The sequence below is a fragment of the Nyctereutes procyonoides genome, unplaced genomic scaffold, assembly GCF_905146905.1.
Source record: "Nyctereutes procyonoides isolate TBG_1078 unplaced genomic scaffold, NYPRO_anot_genome, whole genome shotgun sequence".
Taxonomy (NCBI): domain Eukaryota; kingdom Metazoa; phylum Chordata; class Mammalia; order Carnivora; family Canidae; genus Nyctereutes; species Nyctereutes procyonoides.
In genome coordinates this window covers 16197872-16211315 of record NW_026575034.1, presented here as the reverse complement: position 1 = coordinate 16211315, position 13444 = coordinate 16197872, and the positions used below count along the sequence as shown (strand labels likewise).

The 13444-nt window shown below is 48.5% G+C and overlaps 1 protein-coding gene and 1 pseudogene across 2 annotated transcripts in view; both read right to left on the bottom strand.

The window, feature by feature from the left end:
• Positions 1–13444, bottom strand: part of GALNT18 (polypeptide N-acetylgalactosaminyltransferase 18) — a 340729-nt gene that overhangs the window by 161992 nt on the left and 165293 nt on the right. The window contains exon 2 of one of the 2 annotated variants that reach the window (XM_055317867.1): positions 12056–12248. The exons of the other annotated variant lie outside the window; for it this stretch is intronic. Within the exon in view, the coding sequence (XP_055173842.1) occupies positions 12056–12248 (193 nt within the window). The remainder of the gene's footprint in view (positions 1–12055; positions 12249–13444) is intronic. 2 annotated transcript variants of the gene reach the window in all.
• On the bottom strand, positions 2274–2373 carry LOC129505173 (U6 spliceosomal RNA; annotated as a pseudogene).

The window sequence follows — 13444 nt, the reverse complement described above, 5'->3', positions numbered from 1 at the left end:
ACAAGCTCCCAGTCTGTCAGGGTGATAACTCCTGGGGAGGCTGCCTTGACCGGGGTAGACCTCTTCCAGGATGAAGATCAAAGTCGAACGTGAGCTGAGGCTATCTGCCAATGCAAGGGGTAACCTGATCCAAATATGCCAGGGTGCTCAGAGTGGAGCAGGGACCTTCCTGGACCAAGCAGCAAGAAGATGACACGACCAGATACCCACTCCTCTGCGTGTCCCCAATCCCTTTCTTCCCAGGCTTCTCCCAAGAGGCCCTCCCCTGCAGCCATGGTCAGCACACGAGGGATCAAGAACACCACTAACCACCTAGAACATAACCCTGGGACACAGCCTGGCCCCGGGGTCAATCCTGCCTTCTTGGCCCTTTGAGACCATCAGTGTCCTCACCCCAGCCTCCTTGCTCCTACCTGCACCCACAGGACTTACTTGATCCTCCTCTGGCCTCAAGTGGGTACCTTGCTGGTTTCTTCTAGACCTTTCCAGATTAGATCCAGGCTTGCTAGCATCTAGTCTGCTGGACTTAATGAAACCCAAAAATGAGGGCAATGTGGGGATTCTCACTGAAGGTGAGGATAATCAAGATTTTCACTTATATTTTATATCTCCACGACCTCTATAGCTACGAGACTGCATGTGCTTGCCACCCCTACTGCCCATGGATCCCGCGTAGAATATTTGGAAATTATAATAGCAATCATTTCCATTTTCTGAGAGCTCATGATTTGCCATAAACCATGCTAAGAGATGTATGGATATTTTTATTCTCCCCTCCTCCGTTTATTTATTCCTTCCGACAATTCTATATGGTAAACATCATTATCTCTGTCTTATAGATGATGAAAACAGGGCTAAGATAGTGAGTTATTTTCCAGGGCTGAAACCTGGGCTTATTTGTCACCAAAGCCTATACTCATAATCCCTGCTAAACCAGGGTCTGTATCTTCCTTTCCACGCTCACCCAGAGATGTATCTGGAAAAACAATGGTGTTGTGACAATCCAGAGACCTGGTGGGTGGGAGCCAAAACAGAAGTCACTCCAGGCTGCTAACTCCGATGAAAGATGGAGAGGATGTCATGTGTCTGTGATGTGTGCAAATAGGATAAAGCACTGTGGGCTCCGAAGCCTGGAACTCTTCCTGACACATCGTTCCTGCTGGGATAAAACATCCCAGTGACTCCTTGTATAAAGATGTCTGGCTCTTCTGTCCTATGGCTTCATCATTTGGCCCCCCACTGATGGGACCAGAGGCTGATTCCTGAGCCCCAAGCAGCTATCAACAGCCTGGCCATCAGCATGCAGGGCAGCCCAGCCCAAGAGCTCTGCACAGCCAGATCTGGCAATACTGAAGAAGAACCAATGACTCGATCTAGCCCTCTCTCTCTCTCTTGTGTGTGTGTGTGTGTGTGTGTGTGTGTGTGTGTGTGTGTGTTGGCGGGGAGCCAAACATGAGATGCTCAAGAAAGGCAGGAAGCAGGAGTCTGGGGCAGCAGGAATGATGAGGTTGGAACAGGACAGGTCAGGGAGCTGGAGTTGCAGACAGTCACCACTGGACACAGGGGATGCAGGCTCGAGCTGCCCCAGGACGTCCTGAGCTATGCTTTGCTCTTCCACACCTGAACACGTGGCTTCCGATTGTGTGATGATGTGTCTGTGTAGGAACATCAACCCACAAAGAATCCCCCCCCACACACACACCCCACAGCTGCTGAGGGAGCTCAGTTCCTCGCTCGTGGAACGCACATGAGACATAGTTGGGAGAGGCCCAGAGTGGCTCCTGGGCCGGGAGTGGATCCCTCATCAGACTCTCACAGCCTCCTTTGCTTTACTTGCAATGCCACGTGCCTGCCTTCCCGCCGTGTTTTTATGTGACTATTTAACAAACGCCAGTGTGTCCGCTAGACGGTAAACTGCACAAGGTCAAGAGCACATCTGCTTTACTCACCGGGTATCCCTGAAACTCCGGAATCACTGGGTGTCTGGCTGAACGAACAAATGAATAAATACTCGAATGATGAGCAGCAGAACTAATTCAAGCCCATGAAAGCCCTGTGGGTGGGAATTCCAGCGTGCCCCGACAGAACAGGAATCACCGAGCTGACTGTGTGCTGTATGGTTTCTTCACACTCACGTAGTTGCCATAAAAAAAAATCACTATAAACCTGGTGCCTTAAAACAACAGAAACGAATTATCTTACAAGAAAGGTCCGAGAGCCTCAGTAACTTGCTGGAGGTCAACCAGTTTGAAAATGAGAGACGTGGCCTTGCAACCCAAGGTTTAAACATCGCTCTGTACGTGTCATCCTTGTGCAGGGGCCACGCTAATCTCGTCATTCCAATTTTAGTATGTGTGCCACCCAAGCGGGCACTAAACATCGCTCTATAAGCAGAAACTTCATCTGTCTGTCATGTTATCCAGTTTCTCTTATCCTCTGATAAGCCAGAGGGGTAAATGGAGCCAGGGTGGGGATATCCAGAGGCTTCAGGGACCTGGCAAGACACCACGTCTGGCTCACCTGGGGGAGAGAAGTGGACGCCTAAGAACTGGAAGCTTCGGTGGTCTGCAAGGCAGGAGATATAGGCCCATCTGATAAGAAACCAGACAGGTAAACTCCCAAGCAGATGAGATCATCAAAGTGTGCAGCTTTCACCCAGAGGGAGACCCTCTACAAACATCTTTCAGGTGATTACACCTTTTTAGAGAAAGGGCCTGCTATATCAAATGTCGGTTGGAAGTAGGACAAGAGGGAAGAGAGTCGTTTGAAATGTAAACAACCAACAGGAAGCAGGGAAACAGACCATTTGTTCCTAAAACATCTTACTAGAAATCCAGGGTTAATGGACTCCCTGGGGCTCCATGGACAGCAGCCCCAGGGAACAAGCCAGCTGGCTCTGGTGGAGAAGGCACGTAAGGGGCTGAGCGTCTCCAGGTGGCGAGTTTGTGGGCCAGCAGGTCAGGCCCTTGGCAAGGAGAATGTGCAGTTGGGGAGAGTGGACCCTTGGGTCAGAAAAAAGTGGGATGGAGCATCTTTGCTCTCCAGCAGAACTGGCTCTGGCCTCTGATGCCCAGAACTCTGGGACTGCGGAGAAATCCCTCTCCTCCTCTCACCTTATTGCTGCAGCTGATGGCCTGTCCCATGGGGCTCCTTGTCCACACAGCAGTCCCTTCAGGTAGTTCAAGTCATGGTCATGTCCCCCCAGGCCATCTCTTTTACAGATCAAAGGCCCAGATGATACCAGTATTGAAAAAAGTAAGTAGCAGCTACCATGTGTCAGGCTGTGCTCTAAGAGCCCTCTGTATATTATAATTCAACCTTTGTATCACCACGTCTAATCTGTGCACAGGAAAATCAAGGTGTAGGGAGGCTGGGGGACTTGCTGGAGGTCAACCAGCTTGTAACAGCACTCTACCATCTACGCAGAAACCGCATCTATCATGTTATCCACTTTCTCTCTTGTCTTGCTCTCCTCTGACCATATTCCTCCTCCATACCCCTTCAAATCCAATTCTGCAGTTGTCATCTGAGTGGCAAAACAGACAAAACTATCACCTCCCCTTTTAAAGACCTTATATTTCTATTAATATAGCTCAAGATTCTATTACCTTTAAGAACAGCCCACATGATCCTACTGGCCCACAACCAGCTTAACATTAAGAATCAGAACGTTTCCCCTTTCTCCGCATCCTCTCCAGCATTTGTTGTTTCCTGGCTTGTTAATTTTCCCCATTCTCACTGGTGTGAGGTGGGATCTCATTGTGGTTTTGATTTGTATTTCCCTGACGGCAAGTGATGCAGAGCATTTTCTCATGTGCATGTTGGCCATGTCTGTGTCTTCCTCTGTGAGGTTTCTCTTCATGTCTTTTGCCCATTTCATGATTGGATTGTTTGCTTCTTTGCTGTTGAATTTCATAAGTTCTTTATAGATCTTGGAAACTAGCTCTTTATCTGACAGGTCATTTGCAAATATCTTATGCTATATGTTGGCAAATTGAACTCCAATAAAAAAAAGAAAAGAAAAAAAAGAATCTGAAAAAAAAATCAGAAAGTTTGCCCACGGTGCTTTACTAAAGGAGTATTCCCTTCCAATGTGTGTAGTTAACATTTTCAGTGCAATAGCAGAATCACCGTCTTTTGTTCTGGGGCTGCCCTCATGGAGGACACATCTTCCGCAGGTCTCTGGGTCACCTCCACAGAGCCCCGATCCCAAACTAGATAAAGTCACCTGGGCCAGGGAGGGCGAGGGTGTTGAGGCAGTGTCCTAAAGACACAAGACCCAGGTAAGAATACTGTTTCTGCCACATAGGCCTGTGGGAACCTGAGTAAGTTTCTTAACTTGACAAATACTTGGTATTCTCCTATATAAAATAGAAATAATAAAAACTACCTCCGAGAGATTAGAAAAATGCACCTTAAGCAGTCTGCACAGCATTGGGCACACAGCAAGTGAGCAAGTGGTCGCTCTTAATAAAAATCATTAGCCCTTGGGTAGCAACTCCCACATGGTCCAGCAATCACGATCCCGGCTGTCCACCTAGAGCCATTCCCCTTGTCCCCCAGGACCAGCTACATAATTTGTGGAGCCCAGCAAAAGGAAAAGATGGTGGTATTCACAATTATTCCAAATTTTAACACAGTGAGAAGAGTGCATGAAACCAAGCACAGAGCTACTTTAGCCTGCTTGGGATCTTGTGCAACAAGCTGCACACTGTGCGAGTTTCCTAATGCTGACATTGCTGCCATGTGAAAACATTACAAACTTGGTGGGTTAGAACAACACACTTTTATTATCTTATAGTTCTAGAGGTCAGAAGTCTGTCACGGGTCTCATAGGGCTAAAATCACAGTGTTGGCAGGACTTTCCTTTCTTGAGGTTCCCGGTGATAATCTGTTTTCCTGCCTTTTCCCAAGGCTGCCCACATGCCTTGGCTTATGGTTCTTTTCCGTCTTCAAGGCCAGCAATGGCTGCCTTCCCTGTCACACTGCCATCCCCTCTGGCCCTGACTTTTCTGCCTCTCTCTTCTACTTTTAAGGGCCCTGTGATTACATTGGGCTCATCCAGATAATCCAGAATAATCCCTTTATTTTAAAATCAGCTGATGAACAACCTTAATTCTATCTGCAACCTGAATTCTCCTTTGCCATGGACCAGACCATAGTCATAAATTCTAGGGATTAGAACATGGGTGCTCGTGAGAGACCATTACTCTGCCTACTATATACACCCACGAAGCCAAAGTCCAGAGACCTCAGATGTGTGTCTAAAGCCTGCACCGTGAGAACCCTCCAACCCTCCAATCCATACATGCCAACCTGTGACCACACCCCAGTGGTGGCAGCAAACACTCACAGTCACCTTGGATGGACTCTAACCTGCTCCTAGGGGGACTGAGACCCTGCCTCCAGGCTGTGTTCTCTCTCTGCTATAATCCCATCCCAGACCTTTCTACTTGGATATTCATACAAGATCTCTCCAGTTCAGGAATAGGGTGTGTGTGTGTGTGTGTGTGTGTGTGTATGTGCATCTGTCCCAGTTGTTCCCTCCTGGGGCTGCAGAAAATAGTCTAACCCCCCTGTAGTCATCCCCTCATGTCTTGATCTCAAGCTTGAGCCCATCAGTCAACCCGGAAGTCAGTCCACCCTATCCTCTGGCAGGGAGGGATAAGGACCTCAGGGGACACTGGAAAGAAAGGTGACATCATTACTGACAGACTCAGGAGCCTCTGGGGATCTACCAGCAAGAGGGAGGAATAGTACCTGCCAGAGGCTCTGCCCTGAACTACCTTGGAGGTAGGCCATAGAGTTGCCATGGCAACTTTAAGCCTTGAAGCTTGGCACCCGGAGCTCCCTTCTCCTACCCACACTCAAATGCCCACTAGATCCGCACTCAACCCGTACATTTTCCCAGCTCCTGTTCAGAAATAGCAGCCACTTCCTGCAGAAAAGAGTGAGGCGTGCACCTGTTGTTGTGGAACTATGGGCTCCCATATGCCACTTGCTTGGCCTGCTGTCACTGGGGTGGGGGCCCTGCCCGTACCTTCCAGCCCTGAGTTGTAAGTGGCTTTGACCCACCATCACGATCCTCCTTCCCTACAATCATAGCCCATATTCTCAGTGGCCCCCCCAAAGATGCTGCCCCATTCTCTCTCTCCATCCTGCAGGCAAAAACTTCCCTGACCTCTTTCTTATATATATCCTTCTTCTAAAAAAAATTGATGTTCCATCTACATGCAATAAAATCCACAGATCTTAGGTAAATTTGATAAGCTTTGATGAACATATATGCCTATGTAGTCCACATCCCAATAACACTTATATTTTTCCCCCTTGTCTTTCTGTCCCTGGTAGGTTATTTTGGAGTCTACAGACAAGGAGGAGGAAGGTGGACACTGGGGCACTCTGTGTGCTCATGCACCCAGAGAAAGCCACAGGAACGTTTGGAGTTTGCAGCTGGGGATGTGAAGGATGGACAAAGTCCAGCCAGGGTAAGTTGCTGCTTTTCTCCCCTTCAATCCTGAGACCTGCATATCTTTCCAACCTAGAAGGCAAGAAGGTAAAAGCCTGTCCAGGTCTGGCAAAGGCCCCTCGTGGGGGGAGGCCCAGGAGGATCACCAGAGGAAGACACCAATCTCCTGTCTCTCCTGGGCCTTCTCACCGGGATGGCACTTGTTATAACAATGAGGGGAGAATGAATGACATTTTTATTTCCCTCAGAGCCAATTGTCCTAGAGCCTGGAGGAAATTTGTCCTTTCTCTGCACAAACCAAAGAGCCCAAATGAGGCTAATAAAACTGTTGCACTTCCAGTTCCAATGTCCTTCCTTCCCCGGGGTGGGGGGGCATCATTACTGGTAAGAGGAGGCTCCTTGCAGATGCCTCTCTGGTCCTGTCTCCCTGCTGCAGAGGCCACAGAAGAACAGGGCTTCTGTGGGACTTCCAGTTCCCACCCCTGACCTACTACAAACCTGCGAGAGTGGCTCCTCTACCAGGAAGCCAGGAGATGGTCAGCATGCTTTCTGATCCCCCCGCCCTGCTCTCCTAACACCTTCCACCTGGATTCCTACTACAGTGCAAACTCCTTGAGGTTTCTCTGGTGCTTTACTAGATGCCTGGCACACACTTGAAGCTCAATAAATGTTTGTGGGATGAATAAATTAATAAAGCCTAGCAACCGGCTGGATGGACTTTTTTCCTTCTGGTTATGTCTTCTGCTGTGTATAAGGCACTGAGTAGAGTATGGTCCTTTCAACCAGATGACAAAAGTGGGTCAGATGACATCTTTCAGCACCAAGAAAGAAGACAAAATAAGGGACCAGCCAGAGACGATGGAAGAGAGGTTGGGGCAGGACTCGGAACACCCACTTTCCATTCAGGGAATGAAGCCAAGCATAACGTCAGGCTTAGAACTTGGAAGAGCAAACCCAAGAACACAAAGAGCAAAGTGCAAAGCCAAGGACACCTCCAGGAGCAGAAATCCCCCAGGGCACTGAGATTGAAGCCAAGTGGATCCCACCAAGATCCACCTGGCCTGATGCTTCTAGAGACTGTGTTTAGCACAGTGCTTCCTCTTCAGATGCTACCCCCCACCTCCACCCACCTTGCCATATTATCCCAACATTACCAGGAGCAAAGGCATCATTCTCTGCCTTGATAATGGTTCAGTCACCAAGACAATTTTTCCAGCACTTAGAGAAGACTTTCTCGACTCAGATGAATGGATTGGCCCAGTGCTACATACTGTTAAAGCAGCCCCCATCCCATTAGAGTGTCACAGATTGACACTTCCAGGCAGTGAGCATGGTGGCAGTGACAAACACAAATTCTATTGCCAGACTATCTGGGTTCCAACCGCAGTCATGCCACTAGCGACCTTGAGCAAATGTTATGGTCTCTCCATGCTTCAATTTTCTCTTTGGTAAAATGGGAATGAATAATTACACTGTCAAATAATAAGAAATATATATATATATATATATTTGGGTCTTAGACCCCAGTTCCTGACATGGAAATCCTAAATCCCTTGTCATTTCCCAAGTGAAGGAGTGTCTGACACCGAACTCCTAAGTCCCTTGGGATTTCCTGCATGATGGGAGCATCTTTTGATCTAATGAGGTGATTCTTGGTAGGCCCTGAATGAGGGCTGGTCACTAGAAAGACCAAACCATGATTGGAAGTTTGGAACTTTCAGCCTACCCTCCCTACTCAATCCTCTGAAAAGTGAGTTAATAATCCATCATGCTTACATGATGAAGCCTCCATACAGATCCTGAAAGCATGGGGTTCAGAAGTTGCCGAACACATCACGTACCAGGAAGATGATGTACCCCAAGTCCATGGGGACAGAAGCTCCTGTACCTGGGATCCTCCCAGACCTCACCCTATATATCTCATCACACTGCTCATCTGTGTCCTGTATCATATCCTTCATAATCAACTGCTAAGTGTATTTCCCTGAGTTCTGTGCCATTGCTAGCAAATGACTGAATTCAAGGATGGGTCGTGGGGACCTCACTTTATGGCTAGTCGGTGAGAAGCACAGGGGACAGCTGAGTTTTAGCTCAGCTGCTTAACCTGAGACCTTGGACTGGCCCCTGAAGTGGGGGCAGTGTCATGGGCCTGAGCCCACAACCTGTGGGACCGATGCTGACTGCCAGCAGCTAGGACTAGAACTGAATTGAATTGTGGGGCACCCGGCTAGCATCACAGAATTGGTTGGTATGGAAAAACCCCACACATCTGGCACCTGAAGGATTGTGAGTAGGAGAGTAAAGAACAGTGTGCGTTTCCCAGACAAGTACCACCTCCGAGGTTACTGCGAGGAGTCAAACAGTTAATAGAAATAAAGTGCCAAACGCATCCCTGCAAACACGGCCCATGCTATATAAATGTTTGCCAGTGTAATTTGGAATAAGATGATAGCAAAGACGTTGAAAAAATGTTTCCAAAACGAGTTCAACAGGATAAGCTAAGCAATGACCTTGTTACAAGGTAGGAATGTTTTTAGGGAAATGAACGAAGAGAGGCACTGCGTTACCTAAGCACACTCTTGGTTTGAGTGGATCCCAGCAGCTCTCCCGTCTTGGACGTGTGTCTGGCCCAGGATCTGAAGTAGAGCTAGAGAGAGCTTTCCAAGCACGCGTGCAAAGAAAAACTGCATCCTGAAAGCCACTGCAAGAGAGCACTGATGAGGGCTCACTGAGAAGGCTCAGCCCTACCTTGTATCAGAGATTCCATTTCTTCTTCTATGGAAAGTCACCTTGCCCCACAGGAGAGGCGTGGAACCCCATGAGCAGTAGCTCTGTGCACAGGGAAGGTCTTTCCCTCATGATTACAGCTCAGAATTCGACCTCTCTGGAGTCCTTCGGAGACTCTTTCTCAGCAAACTCAGGAAGCCCGGGTTGGACTGCCCCCCCACCCCCCAAAAAACGTGCTACCTCCAAAATGTGCTTGAAGGAAGGCCTGTCCTTCTGAGAAAGGCCTCGTGATCTCTGTCCCCTCAACCCTCCACTTTCCTGTTTCTCTCCTGGGGAAGTAGCAAGAAACAGTGACGGGGCATACCTCTCAATGAAGGGTTAAGGGGCTCAGGAGTCAGTTGGCTCTTAACAAGACAGCTACCATCAAAGGCCGGGATTTGGCCTTGGGAGACAAGGGGTCGAGTCTTCGCTCAGCTACTTATCCAGCTGTGTGACCTCAGACACAACACTTACTCTTTCTGTTCCTCAGTTTCCTTAACTCTGAATGAGGAGAACACACCAGTTCCTTCCCTACCTCTGCTGCTGGCAGTCGCTGTGGTCCACTGGGAAGGCTGTTCTCCACAGGTCAAGCTCTGTGTAAATACCAGTCATCGTGATAGTCACGTTGCAGTCTAGAAGATCCATCCTTTCCTTAGACTCCTTATTTCCCCTTTAATTTGGAATAAACAAGCATTGAACTAGGTCTGAGTTTTATATCAGAGCTGATTGTGAGGTCTGCAGCTCCTGTGCTGGGCAAGATCCAGGCCAAGGCCCCTGCAGAAGTCCTGGGGGTCCCACTGCCTCTTGAGGACACTTTTTCCAGAGCCTCTAGGTTCTGGCCAGGCACAGTCTCTGAAACACTCCCAGGGAGAGTCACCTTTGGAATATTCTCAGAAGCCAACCCCAACCCAACACCTCTACTGACTGCCATCATGGTCCAAACCACCACCGCCTCTCACCCTGATAGGCAGAAGCCTCCTAATGGGTCCCCCAACCCCCAACCCCCAACCCCGGCCCTGTCAGCCTGCTCTCAACACAGCAGATGGGGCCTTTGAAAATGACAGAGCATATTGCCAGTCTGCTCCAGGGCTTCCCCTGGGTCCCCATCTCATATGGTAAAAGCCACACCTGTGCAGCAGCCTACCAAGCCCTCATCCTGGGCAGCACCTGAGAGCTCTGAATAATGCAGCTACAGAGGGCCACCTCTGGAAACTCTTATCTGATTGGTCTAGGGTATGGGCCTGGCATCAAGATTATTCTAAAGCTCCCTATGAGTTGAATGTGCAGCCAAGTTTGAGAACCACTTGATCTGCTTCCTGTGGCCCCGCTGACCTCATCTCCAACTACCGCCTTCTTGCTCACTCTGTTCCAGCTGCACAGGCCTCCTTTTTCAAACATGCTAAGCACACTTCTACCTCAGGACCTTTGTACCTGCTAGTCCCTTACCTTGAACATTCCCCCCAGGTATCCAAATGGCTCGCTTCCTCATCTCTTCTGGATGTTTGCTCACATTTCACCTTTTTAGTAAAGTCTTTTCCAACTACTTTGCTAAAAATCCAATCCCTCTTCCTATTCCAAGAGTCTCAATTTCCTTCTCCAACTTTCTATTTCTTCATAGCATTTGCTGCCATCTAACATGCTACATATTTGACATTTTTGTTTTGTATATTATGGGTCCCTGCCCATCTAGAATGTAAGCTCTGTGAGGGCAAAGATGTCTGTTTTGTTTACTGCTCTGTCTCTGTGCCTAGACTGTGCTGGCCCATAAGAAGTGCTCAGTAAATATCCTTTTTTTATTTTTTTAAATATTTTATTTATTTATTCATGAGACACAGAGAGAGAGAGGCAGAGACACAGGCAGAGGGAGAAGCAGGCTCCAGGCAGGGAGCCTGACATGGGACTGGATCCTGGGACTCCAGGATTACGCCCTGGGCTGAAGGCAGTGCTAAACAGCTGAGCCACCCGGGCTGCCCAGTAAATATCCTTTAAATGAATATATACTCTTCTAGCCCCTTTTAGATCCTCTGCTGCTCTTTCATCCCTAGAGCTCAGCCAAGTTCCCCATGGGCCAGGGAAAACCATACTCAATTATACAGTATATATCAGGTGCTCAATAAATGTCTATGGAACTAAACTTGTCTCCCTAAGAGAACACAGCCTTCAAACCAAGCAGCAAGATCTTCCCTGAAAACACCAGATATAAGCTCACTGCAGTTTGTAGCTTTAAGAAAAATTTAAAAATAAGGAGAAAGAGGGGGAAAGAAGGCATTGGGGGAGGGGGGACTCACAAAAGTTAATGAGATTTTCTCAGCTGTGGTACGTGCCCACACTTTTAATAATTAGGAGTAATAAAAATTCTAACTGAACCTTAAAGGAACATCTTCTGTAACAAAGAGAGAAGTCAAGACAGACTTCTGTGTCGGGTGTAATGACTTGTTAGCCCTAGAAGATGGAGATACTTTAAATACTAATTTATAGAAAAAAAATAATTGTTCATAAAAATGCAACTAATTGGGTTAAAATGACTTATTAACAGAAACACCAGATGACTCTAGAGCCTGTAAGGAATAAATTAGGTTATTAATCCTCAACATCTATCATGGAAGAAGTCTTCCCCCTGCTTAGCAGATGGAGAAACTGAGGCTCTCAGAGGAGGTAGAAAGTGACTTGTCCAATGAAGGCTGAGGGCACAGACCCTGGCTGAAGCAGGAGAGGCACCCAGGAGTCCAAATGTCCTGTCCTGACTCTGTTTCCGGCACTGTGGTGACCCCATCTCCCCACAGGCAGGTCAACAAGGGCCCAGCCACTGACTCTGCTCACCCACTGGGTCTGAGGTCAGGCAGGGGCCGGTCGAGGGGCAGGCGGTCACTGAGGTAGGCGTTGTAGCCGTAGTACTGGAACTGCTTCAGGGCCATGCGCCGGCCTTCAGGGCTGAGCTCCTGGCCCCAGTGTGCAAACAGAGAGGAGTCTGTGAAGGGCTCAGCCTCTGCCTCCTCAGGCTTGGCAGGAGCCTCTGGAGAAAGAAGGGACAAGGAGACAGCGGGTCAGAGTGCACCCCTGCAAATGTCATGACAACCCTTTTCCCCTCCTTACCAAACCTTGGGTAAAACAATCTTCTCCCCATACTTGGGGGGCTGCGCAGAGGATAGACTGTAATCCCCATGCTTCTTCAAACTCATTTATCCATCCATCCACCCATCCATCCATCCATCCACCCATCCAACAACCACTAGGCACAAGGGATATAGAAATACATCTTACAGGTCTACTGAGCAGCTCATGGATGTGATCCTGATGCCTCATGGCTTCAAGTCAGAACTCCCTCCTTTCCCCACAAGAGATGCTAGCCCTAGCCCTCAAACGGGGCTTCTGCTTCTCTCTCCCAAGATTGTACCCCCACTCCCTGGCAGTCCTGAGCCTGCCCTATACCCAGGCACCCTAGCTGGGGTTCTGGCCCCCTTTCCAGGCTTGCCAGCCCACCTCTCTCTCCATTGTCTGGTCTGCTGTGAGTGGCCTGGTCCCACCAAGTGCCATTCACCTGGCTCCAAGGACCCACAGCCAGACTGCTTCCTGCTGCTTCCAGACTGTGCCTACCAGAATAGAGGACAGCCAAAAAAAATTCCCAGGCACCCACGTGTTCTGGGCACTGCTCATTGGGCTCCCAGTAGATTTGTAGGGGCAGCCCCTACAGCAGGTCAAGAGCTCATGGTTTCCCTGGAGCTTTCTAAGAAAATGAAGGGGGCGTTATTACCTATAAGAGCAGAAGCTTTGGATTCTACAGACATGGATTCAAATAAACCCCCGCTTCACCATTCACTGGCTACGTGGCGTGGCCGCTAGCAAACACTCAAGCTCTCAGATTCCCCCATTTGTAATTCGGGCACACTAATACCTACCCACCTCCCTACCCTCCGCCCAGGATCTGAGAGGATTAGATAAAATAATGTATATACAGCACTTTGGCCAGCATATGTCTCAGAAAAAGTTCACGATAGAAGGAAACTAGTATAGCACTTAGCAAGGGGAGCCTGGTGGGTCATTTGACTTTTTTTTTATTTTTGATTTTTATTATTATTATTTTTTAATGGGGGGTAACAGGTAGGTTTTGCCAGGACACAGGCTGATGGATCAGGACTTTGGAATTCATTCTGAGGTACAGGCAGTCAAGGTTAGAAATCAGAGAAATTGGACAGGGACGCCAAGCCCACT